This window comes from Pempheris klunzingeri, chromosome 6 (assembly GCF_042242105.1).
Source record: "Pempheris klunzingeri isolate RE-2024b chromosome 6, fPemKlu1.hap1, whole genome shotgun sequence".
NCBI classification, from domain to species: Eukaryota; Metazoa; Chordata; class Actinopteri; order Acropomatiformes; family Pempheridae; genus Pempheris; species Pempheris klunzingeri.
This window is the reverse complement of record NC_092017.1, coordinates 26855180-26879032: the sequence shown is the minus strand read 5'-3', so window position 1 is coordinate 26879032 and position 23853 is coordinate 26855180. Positions and strand designations below refer to the sequence as shown.

The 23853-nt window shown below is 40.5% G+C and overlaps 3 protein-coding genes across 3 annotated transcripts; all 3 read right to left on the bottom strand.

Annotated features, from left to right (window-relative positions):
- Positions 1-489: 489 nt before the first annotated feature.
- LOC139202243 (proproteinase E-like) lies at positions 490-6070 on the bottom strand. The gene is made up of 8 exons (XM_070831625.1): positions 6015-6070; positions 5021-5109; positions 4238-4335; positions 4027-4152; positions 2833-2969; positions 1972-2114; positions 1735-1887; positions 490-552 (listed from the first exon to the last, which is right to left on the bottom strand). The coding sequence occupies exons 1-8, from the start codon at positions 6052-6054 to the stop codon at positions 535-537; spliced, it is 804 nt and encodes a 267-aa protein (XP_070687726.1). The 5' UTR covers positions 6055-6070; the 3' UTR covers positions 490-534.
- A 1466-nt stretch (positions 6071-7536) lies between these two features.
- LOC139202743 (alanine aminotransferase 2-like) lies at positions 7537-14175 on the bottom strand. Its single transcript, XM_070832307.1, has 11 exons — positions 14074-14175; positions 12467-12556; positions 12220-12328; positions 11967-12103; positions 11152-11395; positions 10998-11077; positions 10768-10904; positions 8971-9142; positions 8422-8577; positions 7993-8105; positions 7537-7752 (listed from the first exon to the last, which is right to left on the bottom strand). Exons 1-11 carry the CDS (start codon positions 14173-14175, stop codon positions 7662-7664), a joined length of 1431 nt encoding a protein of 476 aa, XP_070688408.1. The 3' UTR covers positions 7537-7661.
- A 1550-nt stretch (positions 14176-15725) lies between these two features.
- On the bottom strand, positions 15726-20840 carry LOC139203081 (alanine aminotransferase 2-like). The gene is made up of 11 exons (XM_070832734.1): positions 20736-20840; positions 20037-20126; positions 19425-19533; positions 19202-19335; positions 18745-18988; positions 18589-18668; positions 18360-18496; positions 17062-17236; positions 16775-16930; positions 16302-16414; positions 15726-16208 (listed from the first exon to the last, which is right to left on the bottom strand). The coding sequence occupies exons 1-11, from the start codon at positions 20838-20840 to the stop codon at positions 16109-16111; spliced, it is 1443 nt and encodes a 480-aa protein (XP_070688835.1). The 3' UTR covers positions 15726-16108.
- Positions 20841-23853: the final 3013 nt, after the last annotated feature.

The window sequence follows — 23853 nt, the reverse complement described above, 5'->3', positions numbered from 1 at the left end:
CTGATGCTGGGGGGGTGTGGCTTTTTTCCCTGAGATCAGAAATCGACCAGTTTTGAAAAGAGAGATCGATAGATAGATAGAAATACTTCTATTAAATTCTGGTGTTACAATAGCAAAGAAGTAAAAGTGAGCACCACCATGAATACAAACAAATAAATAAGCAAAATAAAAATGTACAAAATGTTGCAGGTAAAAAAATAAATACAAAGTGTAATATACACTATAAACAGTACTTTAATCCACTAGAGGTGAGGCCATAAACATCACCTCTAGTGGATTAAAGTTAGTAATATAGCTCACTTCTAGTGAGCGGCCCAGCCCTTTGTATGTTTTTCTGTATGTGGCCCTCAGTGAAAACAGTTTGGACACCCCTGATGTAGTGCATTTATTATTATCGTGCAAAGACCACTTGAACCCTTAAAATACCACCAACAATCAAAGAAAATGAAAAGATGTAAATGTATTTGAATAAGATACGTACACATCAAATGGATTTGAAATGGATTTATTGACTTTACAAAATGATCCAGGTCTTCAGTACTGCAACATAGTCTGAAAGACAGGAAGGAAGAAATGCTGTTAAACTACATAAAATTAACAAATCACAGATTGTAGTTTATAGAGTCATGGCTATGCACAAAAAAAGCAAAGCTACCACAGCAACTTGGAGATATTAAACACAACAGGCAAAGTGCAGACACATATCCTACCCCTCAGAAATGTTTTGACTTTTGATTGAATAAATTCAACTATCATCTATTTAATTAGATTTTCTTGCTGGTTCAAACATTTCTCTGCACAATACTTATTTTATTTTTAGGTTTAAAATTGTCCAAAGTGAAATAATGAGACTAAAAGTAAGTGAGAGTAAAAAATGGAGTAAGTGAGATCAGTCTCTTCAATGGTAGATACACATCCTGCTCAAATATGGAGCTTCAGCAACAGACAAGTGATGTTTTAAAGATTAAATGTACTCAGAGCAGCAACAGAAAATCAGACGCAAGGATTTACCATATGTTTTTCTTCCTTTTGAACAAGTTCTTTATATTTGTTGTTTATATCTCCAGTTGCAATAAACACGTGAAAATGACACCAAATTAATATACTTGTAATGTATCATAAAATATAAATGGGGACGACTTGCAGATCAAAGAAAATGGACAGAAAAGAGAACAAATGAACTGTTTCTGCTGCTAGTGAACAAGAACTTGATGTTAATGATGATATATGGAGAATGACCGTTACATCACTATTCCACTTTGCTTGATTCATGGGTACTGTGTATACTACTAGCCGTAAGTACTTTTGAGTTGTATTGCTCTTGTATAGTTTTATTGACCTTTCTATTCTTTTTCTCCATTAATTTATTCTTATTTTTGTCCTTGTGTTGCTGCAACATCTGAATTTCCCCACTGGAGATCATTAAAGCCTTAAAAAAAGACATTTTAAAGTGTTTTTATTTTTTATTATTTTACTTTAATCTTTTACCTACTGAAAAATCTTACTTTTACATTTGATGAATAAGGTCCATGAAGTGTTAGAGCTCTCAGCCTCCATCATCAAAACACTAAACACAGGAATATACTATGGGATTATGATGTTCATCTCTCCAGTAGAGCTCCTTAAACTTGTCCTGGAGGCTCTGGAGACACTTTTGATGCTGTTTTTTTTCTATAATCTGCCACCCATACGTTTGCCACATGCAGCTGTGCTTTTTCTCTGAGGGAAACTCACATCACTGATCCACTTGGTGAAGGAGGAGGTGCGAGTGAACACTGTGGGCTTCATGATGGTGTTGCATCCTTGGGCGGAGACAAAGCTGGTCACCCCCTGCACATACCACCGGCCATCCACGCCGGCACAGTTCAGAGGGCCTCCTGAATCCCCCTGCAGGCACAAACAGGAGACAAGTGAAGGCAACAGACTGATATTATGGTGTTGTGATGAGCGGATGAGGGGAGCGGTGCATACATGGCAGCCAGACTGGATGTCACCACCAGCACAGATCATTGTGGGTTTCACGTAGCTCCCCCACCAGTTGCTGGTGCTGCAGATGCTGTGGCCGATCACAGGAAGGAGAGCCTGCTGGAGCTTAGAGGCAATGGGACCCCCACCTGTAAGAAGGGCACTAAAATGAAAAAACCCAGTATACAGCAGACGGTGCCTGAAGGGACACTCAACATTAAGGTCACATTAGTTTAGCAAGAAAAAACAAAAACCTTCTCCAGACGTCATCCAGACTTTCATTGTTCCTCCACTGTAATATTGTTATGATTATGACAATAACACCTTGCCTTTTTAAAGTGTCTCTCAAAACCAGAGTTACAAGGAGCTTTACAAAATAGAAAATAATATAAATGCAAAGATAGAAAACATGGATAAAATAAAACGAAAAAATGACAGTATGGAGTATGGACAGTAAAAAGAAACCCCTGTAATGACGGGTTTGGAACAAATTTTTAGTTTTATTCAAATGTAAGAATATTTTGGGAAAGTCAGATTCAATTAAAACTGAACATTTCCGGTTAATTTTGTAATTACAATTAGATAAACCAAAGATTTTACATATGTATTTGCTCCTTTTTGGAGAATTTCCTACGTTAAGTGAATTATTCTGCCCTTCCATCCTGCTGCACCACTGACCAAACCTGGTATTTTATATTTATATTTTGACTCAGAATAAAAATACAGGCTGGTAAAATTGCAAACATTCATGATGTGGTTGAGATTGAGCCACATTTATTTCTGCACTGGATCATTACACCCACATTGCAGCATTTGTGCTGCGTTATAAATTATAAATCACTGAGTTGTCTCACTACAAACACTCACTGTAGATCCTTCCCCAGCCGGTGATGTAGCAGGGGAAGTGGTGAGAAGGGATCTCTTCGCTCTCTGGCACACAGGAGGGCTGCACCTTGTCGTTCAGCTCAGCAGGTGAGGAGAGTTTGATCAGGGCAATGTCGTTACTGAACAACGAGAAAAGCAGTGAAAGCACATAACTTTGTTGCATTAACTGTTAAATAAGTGTATTATCTGTATTAGAAGCAGTCACCAAGTCTACCACTGACCAAAACCTTTTTATAAGCGTATTTTAGAGGGGTGTGCTGTTTGTTCATCTGCCTCCAAGTCATGATACTAACAAACAGCAACAACACACTTCATTATTCAGTCTTTTGAACCAGGAGTTAAAATGTTAGAACTGCAAACTGCATGTGGGAAATGAAAATCGAAAGACAAAGAAGTAAAATAATACAAATAGAAAATGACTGAATGGAATAAAATATCCGACAGTAATGAGATAAAAACATTAATAAAACGGGTGTTTGGGGGAAAAATCGATCTCTTTTAGTGGTGAACCAGGATTTAGGAGCAGCCTGAGGACCTGAGTTTGTGGCCCACAGGGGAGCAACAATTCAGCAATAAAATGGAGAGCTAAACAATGACGTGCTTTAAAGGTGATCAATAAAATCTGAAAATTGATTCTAAGACTAACAGATTACTACAGAACAGAAACGGGGCTGGTAGGATCTTGTCTTCTCGTACTTGGTAAAAGCCAAGCAGCTGCTTCTTTCTTTCTTTTTTGGCATTAACCTCTGAATACAATGAATTACAATACTCTAGCTGAGATTATATGAGCTTGATGAAGCTTGAATCACGTTCTCGAGATCAGGCAAAGAGAGAAAAGTCATGGTTTTCTATTCGATGTAACTGATAAAAAGACTTAACAAAGTTGAAACTTGTTAAAGGTCTCTGTTAAATGTTATTCCTTGTATTCTGGCTGCAGGTTTGACATTTGACATATTTTAGGGGACCAAAAGAATGATTTCAGATTCATCTTCATGTAGCTGGAGAAAGTTTTAGGACATCTAGCACTTTTCTGACAGAGAGGATAATAACTTGTGTCATCTGCATAGAAGTGACCAAAAAATCTTTTCAGTGCAGTTTTAAATTTGTGTGTGAAATATTAATGCCCACTCTGGGACAAGCTGAAAACAGCTGTATGGAGGAGTGAAACACTCTTACCCACAAGACAGGCAGTTGTCATCCCAGCCAGGGTGAACCACGATCTTCTCCACACTCCTTATCTGCTCATAGCTCTCCTCTTTGGTGAGATCGTACTCGCCCAGCACCACGCGGTAGGTCCGAGGTCTGACAAGCACATACAGAGGCATAAAACCTTCATCTCACATCAAAAATAAAACCAGTAAGGAGTGAGAGTAGCCCGTGACCCGACCCGATGCAGTGACCAGCAGTCATGATCCAGTTTGGAGCGAGCAGAGTGCCTCCACAGGTGTGATGGTATTTGTAGCCGCTGAAATACTGCAGAGAGATCTGTGAAACACACCGAGAGAGACCGCCTCCAGTCATAAGCACTAAGTAACCATCCTGTTTAATCAATAAAGTTATTAGTTATGATCCTGCTCCTATAGTTTACTATGAAACAGGTCAAATTAGTCTTAGTGACTATTCAGTTTCATGTGCATTAATGTTATAAACAGCTGTCTTAATAAGATGATTTAATATTAGGGGTGAGAGACAGGGATGGATGGACAGAATGTGATGCAAATGTATTTTTACATGAGAAAACTATCACTGTTTTTGGTTTATTCTGATAATTAGATTATTTTATTGGCGTTATGCTTTAACTGTTAACAGGGCATTGCTGCACAAAATGATTTATCACCATTTACTTTATCTGCAACAGTGTCTACAGCCAACAGATATATATTCAAAGAAATATGCACTTCAAGAAATGTGGTATAGTAAAATAGTAGTAGTTGAAAGTTTATCATGTCATGGTGGTATATTCTGTATCTGTCATACTGCAGGGGTGAAATATAAGTACATTTTACTGCACCATGAAATCTTTTACTTTTAATACTTGAAGTAATTTTGCTCACCTGCTTTTACTTGTAATGGAGTATTACCACAGTGTGATAGAATTACTTTTACTGAAGTAGAGAATCTGAATAATGTCTCCCACTTCTGTCATGTTGCCTGATTATCACAAACTCACCTGCCAGGGCCAGCTGTAGGGTCGAGCATCTTCTCCGTTCACGACACGGCTCACAGAGGGCTTATGGGTGGGCGTGCCGCACCCGCTGGCTGAGCCACAGAGAGAAGTGGAGGTTACAAAGGCTGAAACTAAAGACTGTCAGTGCCCCCAAAGTAACAGCCAGAGTTTTTGGCCTTTTCAGTGATTTTCCTTTGCACACTTTAAGGGGCAAACTCGCTGTCATTTGCAACAGCTGGCTGCGTATTGAAAGGTAGTGTGGCCGTCTGAAACATGTCTGGAAAACTGATAAAATGTTTGGGACGTACAGTTTGTTTGATTGTGGGCACTGAGATCACAAAACTGCTTTTAAAGATTCAAGTCACTATTGGATAAGGTTAAAAATAACATTTTAGATTTTGCCCTCAGTAAGTTCACAAGTGAAGCAGCTTTAAGTGTCACATCAAAGTATTTATTTTAAGCACCTACGTTTTTATAAAATGATGTCTAGTGTCATCCCATAGGGCTGAAAAGTAATTTCCTCAGGATTCCTTCATTTTCATGAACCATCAGAATAATTTCACAATCACATCAGATCTCATTTAAGATTTAGAAGATTTAAAATGTACACAAAAGGCCTTTAACCAGGATGTATGTGTACCATAGTAAGACTTCATTCCAAGCACCTCAGACCAAGACATAAGAGCTAAATTATCCATTATATCCATTATTCGTTATTGTCAACAAATCCCAAACACTAAAACATTAATAAGTGTTGTGTGTCTATCAAAACCTGACTTCTTCCTCTGTGCTACAGAGTTCCTCTGTTGCACCATGAACACACAAACACACTGTTCTGCTGCCCAAATACTCACTAGAGTATAAAATGTGGAGAGCAGTGTGTTTTTTTTTTTTGTTTTTTTAATTAACTAATATATTTGTGAGCTGCTTTTTTTTATCATGGGATATTGGCTATAAGAAACGTGAAAAAAAAAAAAATCAGCCGGATGAGACTCACCATAGGCAGCAAACAGCAGGACAAGAGCCACTTTCATCATGATTCCTCACAGTGGACAGTCTGAGTTGTCAAAGTCATATGGCCTTTTATACTCTGAACACACACACACACACACACACAGTCAGTCTTTGACCTGGGAATCTGCGTTACCTGCTGCATCTGTTCCACCTGTCCTTAGATAACCCTGCAGAGCCAGCACAGAAATATAATACATTACTAGACTTTTTGGGCTGATTTTTAGGGAATGAAGTATACTGGAGGCTGGGAGTGTCACGTGACTATAATTAATGCTGTAATTTTGTGCTGGACCTGAAGAAAAACTGAGAAAAATGTGTTTTTATTCATCTTTAGGCATTTTTTTCAACACACATTTCCTAAAGATATATTTACATGTCCTGTAGTTGAAATATAACTACTGATGCATGATGTATACTTGTGATTAATCATAATTTCCTCCCAGTATAAAATCAATACTTGGAAAATTAAGCAATTGCATGACTCCTTAGATGTTGCTTGATGTCACCATAGTTTTCTTACCTGCATGGGTCTCTTTTTATAGAAGGTTTAAACACAAAGAAATGAGCAACTTGATGTTTCTGGCTGTCTGTCGGACATCTTTGCTTCACACTTTTTTTTTTCTTTTTTTTTTTCACTTGCAATGGCTTCCCACTGGGCAGCAGTCAGTGTATGAGATGATGCAGTAGCTTCACTGTAGAGGCTGATGTGCAACTATGCCATCAAAACTCATGCAGCTTTTGAATAGCTGCACACTGTAGTAACCTCTATACATGAAAGGGTTAACAGTATGTTTCAAACGGGCTAAAAACCCATAATTAGTATTTGTAAAAACATCACAAACCAACCTTAAAATGCTAACCGGCTCCTCTAAGTCAACATGTTTTGGGCAAGAAACTGAACCCCAACTTGCTCCTGAAGCAGCTTCAGTGTGTGAATGAGTGTGAAAGAAGAGTCTCCTCCAGCTTAGATTCCTCCTGAATGAATGATGTGTGACTAGGTGAATGAGGATGTGATGTAAAAGTGCTTTGAGTGGCCAAAATGACTAGAAAGGAGCTCTACAAATACAGTCCACTTATTTATCTATATTTATTATGTAAGATCTTTTATTTGAGAAATTGAAATGTTGGGTATAAAGATGAAACACCTCAGTTTTAGCCTTTATTCTCAAAATGTTCAGCTGAACACACGGAGGGCACGACTACAGACGACTGTGATCGCATGTAAACCAGTCAATTCTTGATACAACACACATTTATCAGCACAATACAACTGTTTTGTTATATCCAGTAACGGAAATGGTAGAGGACAAATACTCTGAAAGTAATAACTTATTGGACGTATCTGTCGTACCTTTCAGTGTAGTTTATTTACTGAGGTGAGGATGGATGAAGTGGATGGCTTACATCTTGGATTTCACAAGTTATACAGCATTAAATGTAGTTTTTGTGTGGCCATGGGTTAAATGAGCTCTTATGAAAGGGACTGTGGTAGCCTATAACTTACTATAACAGGTATTCCTTTTATTGACAGTACTGATTAAAAAATAAAGCATCAAAGCTGAAGACAACCATGTAAATCGTTTGTACGGCATTTTTCCCCCAAAGTCCGTGTCCTTGACATGTATTTCTGTCAGGGAAATCTGTCCAGCAGGCGCAGGTGGAAAGAACGAAGGCGTGCCAAGACCTCCTCCAGGGTGGCGGGGGGAGCCAAAACACACAGCCTGCGAGGAAAAGTCCCACACAAACACAGCATTAACATATACAACAGAAACGACCTGTGGATATTATGTGTGTGTTTTGTTTAGTGACGTGTTCAACAAGGTCCCAGACTCACTGTACACAAACATCCTGGTTTTCTAAACTTTGTGTTTGCTGAATTAGATAACAATGATGATAATTCTTTATTTATCTGTCTTTATTTGAATACAGGCCGTAACACTGCTCTACAATCATAACCTCACCTGACGTGGTGGTTCTGGTCCTCTTGTCCGTTCTCACAGCCCGCTCCCAAACACACTCCTTCCTCTTCCAGTAACCTCTGACAGTAAAACACATCTGCCTCCACTCCCACCACCTGACACACATTACAGCAACTTGTATCAACTGTCAGTGATTAAAAATGACTGTTAAAGTACAGAATAATACGAGAGTTCATGTTCAACAGTGAGAATAACCTTTTATCAAATGATCCTGAAGCTTCAGTAACATCAGAAAACAAAAGGTAAAATCATTTCTACCTTATAAATGATGTATATATATACACATTTACACCTGAGCAGTTTGACTCACAGACAAGTAATTTAGATTGTGTGTTTCCAAATTGTCCGTAAGTGAAAATATTAGGTTTTTACTTGTAGTTTAGGAGCATTAGTGACGTGTACAGCACTGACCGTGGCTTCCTCTATCATCTGTGGTGGTAAGTGCAGACGGGGATAAAGAAAGACTCCTGCCATTGCTGGCTGGCACTTCATCCCTGGAAGATTATTCAGGAACTCACAAGCCCGCTGAGCATTCTGGGACAGAGTGGTCCGAGTGTGAAGAATCTCCTTCAAATGAGGGAAAAAAAAAAAGAACAAACACGACGGATCATTTTGTTATTTACCTCCATCATCAGCCCTGGAATAAAGGACCGCTGCTTCAGGACTCAAACTATGGACTGTACTGTTGTTCAGCATATACAACACATCATACAAACACACACAAAGAACATAAAGAAGTTACTTCAGTTGTGTTTCTAAAGGCTTTGTAACTTCTACATGGTTTTTATTCAGTTATTAGGTTCTGTAAAATGCATCGTGGCGACAATGCAGTGACATAAAAAAGTACTTTTGAATATTTGACTGAACAAATTAGATTATCTGAGCAGGAATATCTGTGCTTTCACACAGGGACACTTATTCACTATGTCCTCTGCTGTCTGTGTGACACTTCCCCCTTACCTGTGCGTATGTTTTATAGGAACGCTGTCCGGGTGTGGGCGGGTTGACCATGACTTCCAGGGCGAGCTGGGGTAGAACTGGAGGGCTGGAAGTGGCCTGCATGTTTCTTAGATACTTGCTGACAGCGAGGTCCATGTTAATCACCTCCATGTAGCCTCCTCTCAGACCACACCTGAGCACAGGGGAAACACAGAGAGCAGTGAGCCTGCAGCCACCTGAGAGACGAGGTGCACTCCTCTGAACTTTAACAGAAAGGTTTCACCTCACTTTATGAGACTGTGTTTATATGATTCACTGGCACACTGCACCAAAGTCATGGGAGGAGGTTGGGGTGGATGTCGGGTGAACAAAGCCAGGACTTTACCATCAGACTTTGGTTTGGTTGAATATTTTCAAATAAAAAGATGTTGACTCACTGAATATGTGACTTGCTTGCATCATTTTGAATGCCTGAATCGTTGAGTCTCTCTCTTAATTAAAGAAGTTGGTCCAGACCTGCTCTTTATGGAAAGCGTCTTGAGATAACACTGTTATGAAATGGCGCTAATAAATAAAGATTGATTGATTGATTTGAGCTGGATAAAACATAACCATAAAATCCTTTTATCATGCTTTAGTTTCAACAAGCAGTAATGCATTACAGGGACAACAAATGAATGTTCATTTAAAATCTTTCCTTATCACATCATTACACTTCTCTCCAAACAAAAGGTCTTCAGGCCTCTTTCTTTGTTGCAAAAGAAAAGTGTGTTGAGTGTGGATGGACTACAAATGTGGCCACTCATTTTTTTTAATTGAGAAAGAAAGAAAGAAATTGTCATCATAAACTATAGGTGTTGTTTTTATAATTGTGCTAAATCATTGTTTTTCATATTACCACTGGGAGATGCATTTTCATTTACCAAACGATTCAAATGATCTTTGTACGAGTCAAAATATCGTCAATCTTTGCAACAAAACATGGTGATGCATGAAAGATAGGGAATGAATACATAAATGTATGGAATATGATGTTTGAACTGTTGCAAATACATGGAACAGCTTCAAATTGTACTAATTTCCCATTATAACACAAGAGAAAGGTTGCTTTAATTCTAAAGTACAATCGTTCTCTGCTACTAATTACACAGCACCCACACATAAGATTGATAATGACATTCTTGTCAACATCTATATTAACAGCTTAACTATTATTTGTAGTGTATAAATATTATTTTTCAAGGACAATATTAGTCTTTTTCTTTCTTATTCATTAGTCTTTGTATGTTTGTGAAGTGGAATCAAACAGCTTTGTGAACCAGCCCCAGCAAATATTAAGAAGTCATGAGGTGTGATCAAACCTGATATGACACATTATACTATAATATGTTGCCCACAAAAGTTACCACATTTTATATGACTTAATTCCTCATTCCAACTATTGTCTTCATGTTTACAGCTTAGTCAATGTGCAAAGTCCCTGTATGGGTGAACAAACATGGCCTTTAAAGCTGATCGTTATTTGGATTCTAGCATAACAAAGTAACTGACCAGTTTTCTAATGGGAACAAAACACATCCTTTTTTTAATAAGGTACAAGATAAGAAAATATAATCTTTCCAGGCTTTTAAAGACAAGGATATTGTGTATTTCAATACGTCTATGTAAGCTTCGTTTGAGGGCAGCAATAGAGTATGTGTTCAGTGTGGTAAGGAACAAGTGCTGGGGTCACACATTTAACTAAGGGAAGGTCTGTTCTTCAAGACACACGTGACCTCGGCCTCCTCCAGCATCTCACAACTAATCCGTGTTACTCACTCTCCCATGCAGGCGCTGGATATAGAGTTGAAGGAGATCAACTCCACTGTCTCTGAGTACTTTGCTCCCATCTCAAACAGGACTTTCTTATAGGATACAAACTCTTTGTCCTGTCCGTACACGCTGTCTTGGTTCACCTAGAAGAAAACATGAAGAAAAGAAGCTTGTGTGAGACTGAAAACTGAGAACAAAAGTGTTTCAGTCAGTTTCTTTGTGTGTCTTAAAATCACCTCTTCAGCCAACAGGACGAGACCCTCAGCTGCTGCAAAACGAATCACTTCCTCTATTGTTTTCCTGTCTTGCACATGACCTAGACGGACAAATAATAGTGAGTATGACAGAAGCTTGGGGGGGGATTTATCTCACAACTGTACTGTTGTGTACCTGTGGGGTTCCCTGGGTTGCTGATGTAAATGGCTCTGGGCTCGCAGCGCCCCCTAGCAGTCCTCAAGGCTCTGTGCAGCTCATCCAGGTCCACAGCCCAGCCTCGGTCCTCCATCAGCTGGTACGGCACCACCGTCACCCCAGACACATCCAGCAGCGTGGGCAGGGTGTGTGGGCAGGGCGTCGGGGTCAGTACGCCGGTCTGAGTTGCCCCCTCCCCACTGGCCATCAGGTGCAGAACCAGCTTAACATAATAATTAACAGAGCAATTAACAACACGCAAAACACTTTTAAATCCAAGTTTTCTTCACACTGAAGATAAGAGAGCTCAACTGCTTTTCTTCATCATCACTGTGTCAGTCGCTGTTTGAACAGGCTTGTCAACCAGAACAGGAGTCAACAAGCCACAAGACGATCACAACTTCTAAATAAATAAGTATCTAACTAGATTCTGCAACCATCATAAGAGCTTTGCAAGGCTTTGATTTCAGCATTGCAAGGCAGATAAAGATAATCCTTAAATGTACAAATGGTTGCAAATCTTTTGCCAATAAAGATTTATGGGTAAAAAGAAGATTTTAAAAAATGCAAGTGGTTGTTGATGCTAACGTGCTAAGGACACAAACATCAGCATGTTAGCATTGTCACTGTTAGCAGTATGCTCAAGTGGAGCCTCACAGCCACTAGGACTGTTTTATGAATCCTAAAGTGGATAATTGAAGTTTATCCATAATGAACAACACGGATGCATGTAATGTAGGTGTCCCCTAAATAATTCTCTTGTAGCTAGAAATAATAATAATGCTCCATCATACCGTCAAAGTCTTCTGAGAACCACTGGAGAAGATGATTTCCTCTGGGTTGGAGCTCACTCCACCATCTCGCCTCGCGATAAACTCTGCCACACTTTTCTGGACATGGGGTATTCCACGGGAGGTGATAGAGTACGAGCCTGCCATCGACAAATCAGGTAGATTAGGTAGATTACTCACAGCAAATCTATGAACTATTTTGGGCCAAAAAGTTTTCCAATCTGCACAATTAAACTGCACTGTTATTCATCCCCACCCACGCTTCCTCCGCCACAGGCCCCCAGGAGCTTCTGTGCCCTCTGCCTGACATCCAGAGGAAAGCTTTTTTCTTTGAGGAGCTCAGGGTACAAACACACTGCCAAGACCTGTGAAAACAAACAGGAGGGGGGGCACAGACACAGACAGGCTCAGTTTGTAGCTGTCAGATTGATCACAGGGGGGGCAGGAAACCAGGTACAGCAGGTAGACAAACACACACACACACACACAGATAAAACACCAACCTGACGAACAAACGAGCTGGGGGCCATCCCTGCCCTGTGGGGATCAGCTGAACTGACATCTATCACGGTCTTGAAAGGTTTTTTCGCTCCCTGAGAGGAAAACAGTCTGGGTTAGACACAAGCTCAGACAGTCTACTTTCATCCTTTAACCCTTTAACATCCATCTGTCCTTTTGTAATCTTACCTCAAGTAAAGATAAGTAAGATCAAATATACATTCTGTGTCAGCAGTGTTCGTTTTCTCAACAAAAACTATGACAAGAAACGTTTGTTAATGATCTTTTCACCACAATAAAAGTAAAACTAAACAGATACCAGAGTATAAAATCTGTTTTATGGTGGAATATAATCAACTGAGGGTTGGGCCCAGAAAAAAAAGCCCATGTGTTTGCCAACTACAGCCACAGCTACCGAGGGGGGGTACCTTGGAGTTGGTACCCAGCAGGATCCAAGGGTATGGGGGCATCCACACATGGGACTGTACAATCCAGTTCTCTGGTGGCGTTTTGATAAGCAATCCTAAATGAAACACGAGGGTGTCGAGCAGGTAAGGTGTGATCTAATAAGGTCTGAATACTCTCCCCTTCCAGTTTCCTGAAGTTTGACTGAGGCAGGTGCGTGGAGCCCAGAAACTGCAGAAATTAAGCTCTGTTTAACACATTCATCCATCTTTTTTTTTTGGATGTACAGCAGGGTTATAATCCAAAGTGACCCTTGGTAAACATGCCAATAGTCCTGTGTCAAACCCAGTCATAGAAACCACAAAAAACAGACCAATAAAGGCATATTTTCTGTAGTCTGTTCGTCCTAATAGTCTATTTCTTCCTATAGTAAGCATCTAACAGGGTTATGTTCCATACTGCTCTGTAATGCTAGAGCTTCCCCTGCAATACGAAACCAAAGCTCATCCTTATGTCTAAGTCTTCTACATGTTATCAGCTCAGTCTTTTAGTTCAGAACAAGACGCAGCCATCACGTGGATATTTATCCTTTTGATTGCTCTGTCCTCCGTGTAGCTAAATAACTTGTTTTTCTGGTTGGAAATGGCTCCGGCTGATTTGTTTTAAAGCAGGAAATCTAAAGTGTCCAGGGGCTGTTTGGCTCGTGTAAGCAGCTCAGTCGTGTTCCCATCATGACGAGCACAGGTGCAGCATGAGCAGGTCAGCGGAGGATCCCACGAGCAGTGGGAACTGTGGAGGGCTGATGGTTTCACTCCTGAGTGACTGGCTGGTGAATGTCAGGCCAGGGTTAAAAGGCATGAATGAAATGTGTAAATCAACAGCACACAGTCAGCTGGTGTGGTCTGTGCCTGGGTACCTGAGCTTAATCTGAGCATTTCTATTTCCTGCTGCTGCACTTTACTATAATTCTTACATTTCCTCACAAACAAAACATGGTCAGTCTATAATCTATGATGCACTGTTCCAGATTAAACACAGCTAAAGAATTAATCCAATATTAAAAAGCTGCAGGTTTGTATCAGTATCAGTGACCACTCATTTAAAAAGAACTGATTATTAAGTAGATATGCTGGTATTCTTTAAGCAGCACTGTAAAAGTATTAGAAGTAGTTATGGAGCCTACAGTGCGTCTCTCAGGTTAGTTCACCTGTGAGATCTCCTCCGTGATGCGCGCGGCCAGACTCTGCAGCCCCGTTGGCTCCCTGATCCCCCGCACCCTGGGGTTCACGTCCTGCACAGAACTCCTCATCTCTCTGTCCCTCTGCTGTCTCTCAGATGTCTCACTAGGTGAGGAGCTGCTCATCAAACTGACCTGAGGACGGCTCCACGCTGTAACGACACCTGCGTGCCGAGCCCTGAGCCGTGCGCGTGCACAGCGGGAGCGCGCACGGCGAGGGTGTCAATATAAAGCAGAACATGACGGGCCAGGTCACTGTGTACTAATACTACTACTACTACTACTACTACCAGTACTTCTACTGAATAATAATAATAATGATAATGATGGAAAACTGGGGAGTGGAAAGTATTGGATACACAATCCCATGTTGATTATGTAAAAATTAAAGTGACACATTATAGAGCTCATGACATCCAGTCATTGTTGGGAAGTAACTGATTACATGTAATTGGTAGTCAAAGAACTTCTTTTCATAATAACCGATGCTGTTTCACTGACATGTCGGGGTTTCTTGGACAGGTGCTCGACTGTGTGGCAGGAAATAAAACAACAGTGTTTTAGTCGAGATGCAGTCCCACCAAAACAACCCCCCAGTCCTGGTGATATCTCCATCACTTACGTAGACATTTACACAAAAGAAAAAATGGCATCCAACATGTTGTAGAGTTCAGACAGCACACCTCAAACTAACAATATAATAAAAGTACTGCTTTACAATTAAAAGTCCTGCAGTGAAACATTTCACAAATATACAAATGTGTTATTTGTACTGAAGAAGAATTTAAATTTTGATGTTTTTTTTATGTTATGCAGTTGTTTGTGGTGGAGCTAAATAGTTTTAAAGTGGATCATATTTGTGAGCCTAAATTAGTAATTAGTGGGTCCAGTTGTCAGATAAAAGTATGGGAGTAAAAAGGAAAAATAAGTAGGAAATACATACTCCAGTACCTCAAAACAACTCCTAAAGACAATAGATCCCACAACATTTCACTGTACTACAGTCCAAATAAAACAAAAGCTGCCTTTTAATGTAAATCTGACACCATTTAACGTAGCTCCACGTGTCGGCTCCAATTCATGTGCAGGCTTCGTAACATCAGTTAGTCGTTTGACCTGTCAGTGTGTTTGTAACTATTCTGTTATTCTGTCAGCAAACACAGGAGGACAAACACAACAAGTGCAGGTAAAAGCCCCACCGACTCCAGCATAGAGCAAAGAGCCTCCGGGGGGTGAACAGTGTACGGGGGGGGGGCAGGTGGAGGCTGTAGGCTCTTCAGGTAACTCACTGAAAGGTGGAGGACGTGTTAATGAATCTGTGCTTTAAGCTACGGTGGCAAATATAGTAGAGATTCATGGTCTCCAGAGGATGAACCCTACCGACGATGGTGATCCCCTGACCTCCAGCAACACCACGAGCTTCACATTTTTGTTTTTTCACTCCACAACTATTAGATGGATTTCCATGACCTTTAAACTTTGTGCTTGTGTTATTTAGACCTCCATGATCGGACATTTACTCTTAATAAAGTGTAAATGAATGAGGACATTATTTTCTACATTGTTCGTTAGTTGATGTGAACAAGAATCTGTTTCCATTTGCAAAGATTTTTTATTAGCATTTTGCATGAGACACAAATAGAGTTGTGTTAATGTTGTGCCTAAATAGGAATAAATCTGTAACGATGCACTATTTATTTCCACAAATTTTGCACTAAGATCTGATCTAAGTTACTTGAGTCATGCAAGTAGTTCCAACCTGTGGGGCTGCTCGTCATTGTGGCCGCTGTATCTTCTCACCTGCTCGTCCAATTTTAAAATCAGCATCTTTAAAGTAACTGTAGAAAGAATTTCAGTGTCCCTTTGAGTCTTTGATGCTTTAATATGTGTTTGACAAATCTAGTTCCTAAGATTTACACTGGAGCAGAGTAGAGGATCCGTCCTTCACTACAGGGTGCAACACGTCCGGTATTTGCCCTCCATGTTTCCGTCCTTCACACCCTCATCAGGGTGAGGAAGGCAGTGAGTCAGAAAGGCGACGGTGAAAGGAGCCGAGGCGAGCCAGGACCTCCTCCGTGGTGTCAGTAGGAGCAAGGATACACAACCTGAGACAGAGAGACAGAGAAAACAAACGGTGCAGTCACTTTCTGAGAAGATAAAACACAGCTGACTAATGTGGCTGCTTTCATGTCTCCCACCTCAGATGGTGTTTGCCTTTTGTTTCACCAAACTGACATCCTGCTCCTACAAACACACCTTCTTCCTCCAGCAGCCTCTGGCAGTACAGAACATCAGCTTCCACCCCTAACATCTAAAACCAGAGCGTTTTCATTGTCTTATTACTGATTATCTGTACATTTTGGCATAAAACAGCTACGTGTCTACCTGCTGGGAAGAACAACGGTCTGTTACAGTGACTTAAATGTACAATAACCCCCAACACATCTTCTAACGCTGCTATCACCAGTGTTTCTGCACTTATGCAATTTCTGCTACGTCTTTTTATATAGTTAAGCAAAGATAATAATCACTTAGATCAATTATGGGAATCAAGAAAACATGTATAACTGTATAACTATAAAAAGGTTACCAGCACTATAACCGTCATAGTTTGGGGTAAAATGCTAAAGCGTGCCAAACAGTCATGACGGTGATCAGATTATCTGCCCACCTTGGCCTGCTCTATGATCTCAGATGGTAAATGCAGGCTGGGATAAAGGTAGATTCCCCCCATCGCCGGCTGACAGCTCAGCCCCGGTAGATCGTTTAGGAACTCCTGAGCCCGCCGAGCATTCTGGGACAAAATGGTGCGCTTGAGGAGAATCTCCTTGAAATAAAAGACCAGCAGAGATTTGATTGCATGTGGTGATACAACACAGGGCAGAAACCTGACCCAGTGGGTCAGACGTCTTGATGCAGGACTCTCTGATGGTCTTCTGGGAGCCCATGACGTCTCACCTGTGTGTATGAGTCATAGGACGCGTCTCCAAGTTTTGGAGGGTCGACCATGAGATCCAGAGCGAGCTGCCCTGTGACTGGAGTACTGATGCTGGTGCACAGCAGAGTATCAACAAAATGCATCACCCCTGGATCCACGTTGACCAGCTCCATGTACCCCGCCCTCAATCCACACCTGGGACACACAAATACACAGCAGAAGTAATCAAAGAACTCGTGAATTTAAGTAAACTGTGCTGCACTTTAGGTCATTAGGTCATTAAAACGTTGTCTTAGGGATTAGACCTTTTGTTTTACCTCAGAAAGACGCTGAAATATTCAGTCACACTTACATATTACAGCTGTTTCGCTGTAGTTTTCTTATAGACTTTTTATGTAATCCAGTAAAAAGGACTTAAAATAGTCCAGTTGAACCCACACAAAGGAAATGGAGGACGTTAACCCTGCTGCTTGAATGGATTTTATAGGTCTTTTACTTGTTTATTACGCCTTAAATGACCTTGCTCTTGCCAGAGAGTGATGTAACTGGAACATAAAATGAAAGAATATCTCTAAGATCTTCCATCATTTTTCTTTTTAATGTTCCCTATGTGTCACATAAAAGTACCGATGAGAGCGTCTTCTGTTTTTATGCTGCTGAAATGTGGAACTCTGATAATAGACAATAGGCAATCTCTCTCTGTATTTCTATTAGTTATCTAACCCAGCTACAAACCTAATTTAGAGTAACGTTTTAGCCTCTGTTTGTATGGATTAATAAAGGCTATAATGTGCATATATTATTAAACTGATTATCATAAAATATCTGATTAATATATATTATATTATGTGCATTATTTATCATATATTACACTACATTATATTCATATACTATACAGTTGTATTACTTTATGTATTATATCATATTTCTATATCATTGTTTTTTTCATATACATCTGATTATTTAGTTTTTTACTTTTCTCTATTTCTCCATATTCATTTATTTATATTTCAGTATTTTCTGGTTCTTCTGTCCTCAAACTGTTTCTGAGTGAAAAATGTTTATCAGCCTTATTATACACAGACTATATACAGAACAGATTATTAATCTAACAAAGAAAATAGAAAATAGTCCCCAACAAATGTGCAAGTAATGTTTGTTTAAAAAAAAAACTACAGTGTCCATCTGAAGGGATTATTGGCCCTGTTTTCTTAATCTGTAATCTGTTTTCTGTAGCATGGGGTGTATATGAAGCTACTCTGCAGACAAAACACTGTCAAAATAATAGAGATTTCTTTGACAAGTACAAGAGACTCACTCTCCCATGCAGCCAGTGGATAGAGAGTTAAACGAGATCAACTCTACGGTCTCCCAGTACTTCGTTCCCATCTCAAACAGGACTTTCTTGAAGGAAATGAACTCTTTGCCCGGTCCATACACGATGTCCTGGTACACCTGGAGAGCAGAGGAAAGAAAGTGATGGATTAGACAGACTGTCTGCCAGCTACTGAATTAAATCCCAGTATGAAGACACAGTTTGTGATCACCTCATCCACCAACAGTAAGAGCCTCTCAGCTGCTGCAAACTGAATCACTTCCTTTATTGATTTGCTGTCCTGCACGTGGCCTGGGAGGGCAAACAGAAGCACAAGACGTTTAAACAGGAGGCTTTCATTTAGATACTCTACTGTACTGTTGTGTACCTGTGGGGTTTCCTGGGTTGCTGATGTAAATGGCTCTGGGCTCGCAGCGCCCCCTAGCAGTCCTCAAAGCTCGGTGCAGCTCATCCAGGTCCACAGCCCAGCCTCGGTCCTCCATCAGCTGGTACGGCACCACCATCACCCCAGAATCATCCAGCAGCGTGGGCAGGGTGTGTGGGCAGGGCGTCGGGGTCAGTACGCCCGCTGGAGTCTCACCTTCCCCATTAGCCAACAGCTTCACAATCACCTTAACAGAAAAGATCAATACACAAAACAAATTTGAAAGCTGTAATAACCAGAATCAGTCTTTAAAACCCAGAATGTGAAATCATCGTTGAGGGTTTGGACAGTGTTTCTGTCAGTTGTAACAATTTATACACCAAAATAATTGCTGAAATGTGAGAATTCGGTAAAAAAGAAGTCTGACAGGTGATGCATCAGTATTGAAATGTATTTATACCATCAGGGCCCCTTGAGAACCAGCAGAAATGAAGATGTCTTTGGCAAATGAAGGCACTCCAGCGTCTCGTCTCGTGATGAAGTCAGCGATGCTTTGCCTGACATGAGGGATGCCAGAGGAGGCTGTGTAGGAACCTAGCAATCAACCACTGGATATGTTATTTCTATTCATCTATAAATGTTGCTCTGGACATGTAATCAAAGTGCCAGCCTCCAGTCCTCACCCACACTTCCTCCATCGCACACCTCCAGGAGCCTCTGAGCCCTCAGCCTGACATCCAGAGGAAGATTATTGTCTTTCAGCAGCTGAGGGTACAGACATACTGCCAAGACCTGAGAAAACAGTGATGTGAATAATCTCCCACCTCTTGTATGTATTAAATCTGGCCTATGTTAAATCAGGAAAATGCCATGATGAGATAAAAAGGGAGTATGCAGGTCGATTAATCAGCAGAACAGAGAACACAGTTAGATTGAATAAAACAAACAAACTCATAATATAGGTGAAGATATGAAGAGAGTAATCAACAAAAGATAATGTAACACCAGTCCATATACCATCAGGTATGCATGCATAGCACCCAAAATGGATAAATATAATAATGATCACCAACATATCCTAGAAATTACAGCCAAAGATAATATTCTAACACAGATAACCAAAAGTCAAAGTTAAACAATACCAAAAACACATAAACAAGCTTAACAACAAGGTTAATAAATTCCTCTTAGTTATATAGATGTGTATGAGGAGTGGCTTAGAGCTGGAGCATGTATTATGTACAGTACAGGATAGTGGTTATCAGTGTGCTTCATGATAAAGTGACTAAACTAACCTGGCGAACGAATGAGATGGGTTTCATTCCTGCTTTGTGAGGATCACCTGAGCTGACATCGTTCACCTGCTTGAAGGGTTTCTGCGCTCCCTGCAGGAGAACACACATCAGTGCAGGAAAGGACCTCAGCTCCAGGCTGGATTGTAACTTTTAAAAGACTCAGTGGAAGTGTGGGACTCCTTTTAATTTCATTTTCTTAAACTAGATCTTAAAGATGATGGAAGCTGTGAAGACGCCTGGACTCCATGTCTTAACTCACAGATCACTGTAGGCCAAAACCACCAGACACAGAGACAGTTTCTTCCCCCAGGCCGTCACCCTGATGAACTCTCACTAACCTCAGAGTCTCAGGATCCACTGTAAATAGTTCCACCCCCCCCAGCCCGCTGCACATTTGCAACTTTTTGCACTACTTTCTTGCACTGCAATTCTGCACTACACCTCCCTCCACTGTATATACTGTTAACAAAGAGTTCTATATTGCTTATTACTGTACATAAAGAGTCAAATTCCTTGTTTGCCTGCTCAAACTTGGCCAATAAAGTTGATTTGATTTGATTTGAACTTGCTTTCCATCAAAGACCACGATGGAAGTGAATCTTTGCTGAAGCCCCAAACCTCACTTCACACAGCTGCTTCTCCAGGACACACAGGCCGAGCGCTGAGCTTGACAAATAACGGCAGATTATGGACACTTACCAGTGTGATCGTCTGTGTGATGTGTGTAGCCACACTGTGCAGGCGACTCTGTGGCCAGACTCTGATCCCCATCACCCTGGGATTCACATGCTGCAGGGAACTCATCGTCTTACTGCTCAAATGGTTTTATCTGGATCTCCAAAGTATCCACTTAAAACTAGAACAATGGAAAATACACCCTTCTGCAATACTCTTCTCACAGTACGAGCACGACAGAGATGCACCGTAAATGGATAACTATTTTGAAAGTGGCCTGTTTTTGTTTGCAGATCCCCTCTATAATGAATAGTTAGTTATTCATGTTAATTTTCTGCTCCATTTCAGGCCTCTGAGGTGAACTTTGCATGCATGAAACGTCTCCTGCAAAGTCTCATTCCCTCCAGCAGTCAAACGCTCCTCTACTGTGACCCCTGATCAGTTTTCAGTTGTGACAGGATACATAAATTGCTTTGATAAATCGGCTAAACAGTGAATTTTTCAAATCTTTGGGATATTTCAAAATCTAAATTGGTGAAATTAAATAAAAATTATCTTATTTTGAAGGGAATCAAGATGATTTCATAACAATAAAGGCTGCAGGTTTAAAAACCTAGTGGATAATTTCAGACATCCATGCTTAGATTATATATTTGGTCTTAGGTTAATGAATGAAAATGCATTCTTTGTCAGCACATGGAGTCCACAGTTTTCCCAGCAGGAGATAGTTTGTGCAACCTACACAATCATTTACCGTGATGATATCTGGTGAAAAGCCACTAAAACCCACAAAAAACACACCAACAGACTCAGTTCCTCCCACTGACTGTCACAGAGCCTGTAACTGTAACCTTATGTTAGAAATTCAGAGGAGAACGTGTCCATCTTCTGTAAATGAGTGACCATTTTTAAGTGTCATGCAGGATTGAATAAGTTTTACAAGATGTAAAGGCGTTTCCAGACAAGGTTAAATATAAATGTCAGAAAAAAAAATTAACCTGTAAGTTGCTCTTTAAGAACAGGATTGCCATGAAGTCCTCCAACCAAGAGCCTCAAAGCGACTGGGCGGCTCCTTCATACCATCAGACTGCACAGCACCGCAGCACCCAGCACCTCCTGACCACAGAGACTTCATCATGGTTCATTAAACCACCAATAGCTTTGCCATTTTGCACATACTGGTCCATTTGCACTACCTGTCGACACTTTGTACATTTCTTTCAGATTGCATATTGCACTATATTTTATTTTGTACATTTCTATATTTGTATTTTTTGCACATTTGCATTATATTTTTTGTATATTTGTATTTTTATTTCTTAATTTTTTATCTCCTTTTTCTTCGATTCTGATGTAGCTGTTGTAATGAGAATTTCCCCCCTGGGGGATAAATAAAGGTGCATCTTATCTTATTTAAGTACCTCCTTGGATCTGATAACACTTTAGCTTGGGAGGTGAGGGCATAACAAAATGAAAGTTTGTGATCTGATGAACTGTAGCTTATGAATTTAGGCATATAACTCTGACATAATTGTTTATAATTTGTTTCAAAGACTTACCAGTCACTGTTATGTGTCGTCATTTTGTTTTGCTGTATTTAACTTTCATGAAGACGGGAAGAGATTATAAAAAAGAAATGTCAAAACCATTGGGGATCCTGACTTTTAATCCCTCTTCAGACAGAAAATTGCTGCTAATCTGTTAAAGTTAATGTTTTTTATCCATTTCTCTCATTAATTCCCTGCTGAGATCATTACCTCGCCGCTGGTTTTGTGTTACATGTGTGTCACGCAGACTGGAGTACATGAAAGAGCTTTATTAAATGGAAACTTGCACAGGATTTGTAATGCAGAGTAATAATACTGGACAGTTAGCATAGATACGGAGAGGAAACACAACTCAAGTCAAATCGCCTGATACACAATGGCTGTAGGCCAAGAAGAAGACCTTTGCATAGAAGTCCCTACCCAGTGCAACTGTGAGAGAGAGGTTTGAGTCTATGGGGACATTTAAAGGGAGCTTCAGGTACATACAATATTAATTTCTACATAAAGTATCTTCAGTCTGAAGTCCATTATCAGTCCTCTAGTATGTTCTTTCATCTATTAAAACAGGATCCACCCCTGCTCGATAAATAAAAGAAGTTATATACAATTAGAAATTAGACAAGGGGTAGTAGCTACAGAAGGAGGGGAGGGGACGGGACGGGAGGGGAGGGGGGTATTAGATATGAAGCCATGCGGTGGGTCGAACTGAAGCTGCTTTTGGCAGATCCAGGACCAGCTGAGCCACATCTGTTGATTAGAGCCAGATGATGGGATCTGATCCTGTTCGGCTGTGAGGCGAGAGATCTGAGCCGTCAGGCAAGAGAGTGCTTTGTTAGTTTTCTGTGATAGCCCTTGTTTGTCGAGTGTGTGTGAATGTCCAGGTGACATCCAGGGGCCGCCGTGAGGAACGTGGTCTTCCTCCTTCCCCCCCCGCTCGCGCCTCTCTTTGAAGGCAGTACAGATATATTCAGAGCCCTTTAGAAGACGTATTAAAAGACCTTCTCGGTGTGGTTTGGTGAGGATTTGTTCGTCCAGTTTGTGCTCTCCCAGGTAGAACAGGTAGCCCCCACCACCACCACCACCACCACCACCTGGGGGCAGAGTTCACGTGACCACCCCAAAAAAAAAGACTTTAAGTCTTGATTAGGAGGAACACTTCAGTCTTTAAATCCCTTTTAAACCCTTTTCATGAGTAGTGGTCTGAGCCAAACGAGTCCAGTTAGTAGTTTTCCATTAAAGGGCCACTGTTCCAGTTGTAGAGAAAGTTTTCTTTTACTTTGTTAAACATTTAAGAGTAATTCAAAGGCACATACATGATATTTGCTTTTTGCTACGTGTGCCCACTTTTCCCTTTATTCCATCCAGTTTTTTTATTTTTTATTCCATCTGTCTGTGTAACCTGAGTTTTCTTCTCCCTTACATCCTGCTTTTCCCACTAAAGACCAAAACACAGTAAGAGTCAACTTGATGAGTTTCAAACTTAGTTAGAAGTTTGTAAGTATTATCTATAAACTTATTTGACTGATTTCTAAAAGGCATCTGTTGTTTTGTGGCGTATTATATCACCAGCTACGCTAAAGTTCCAGTTTTTAAAG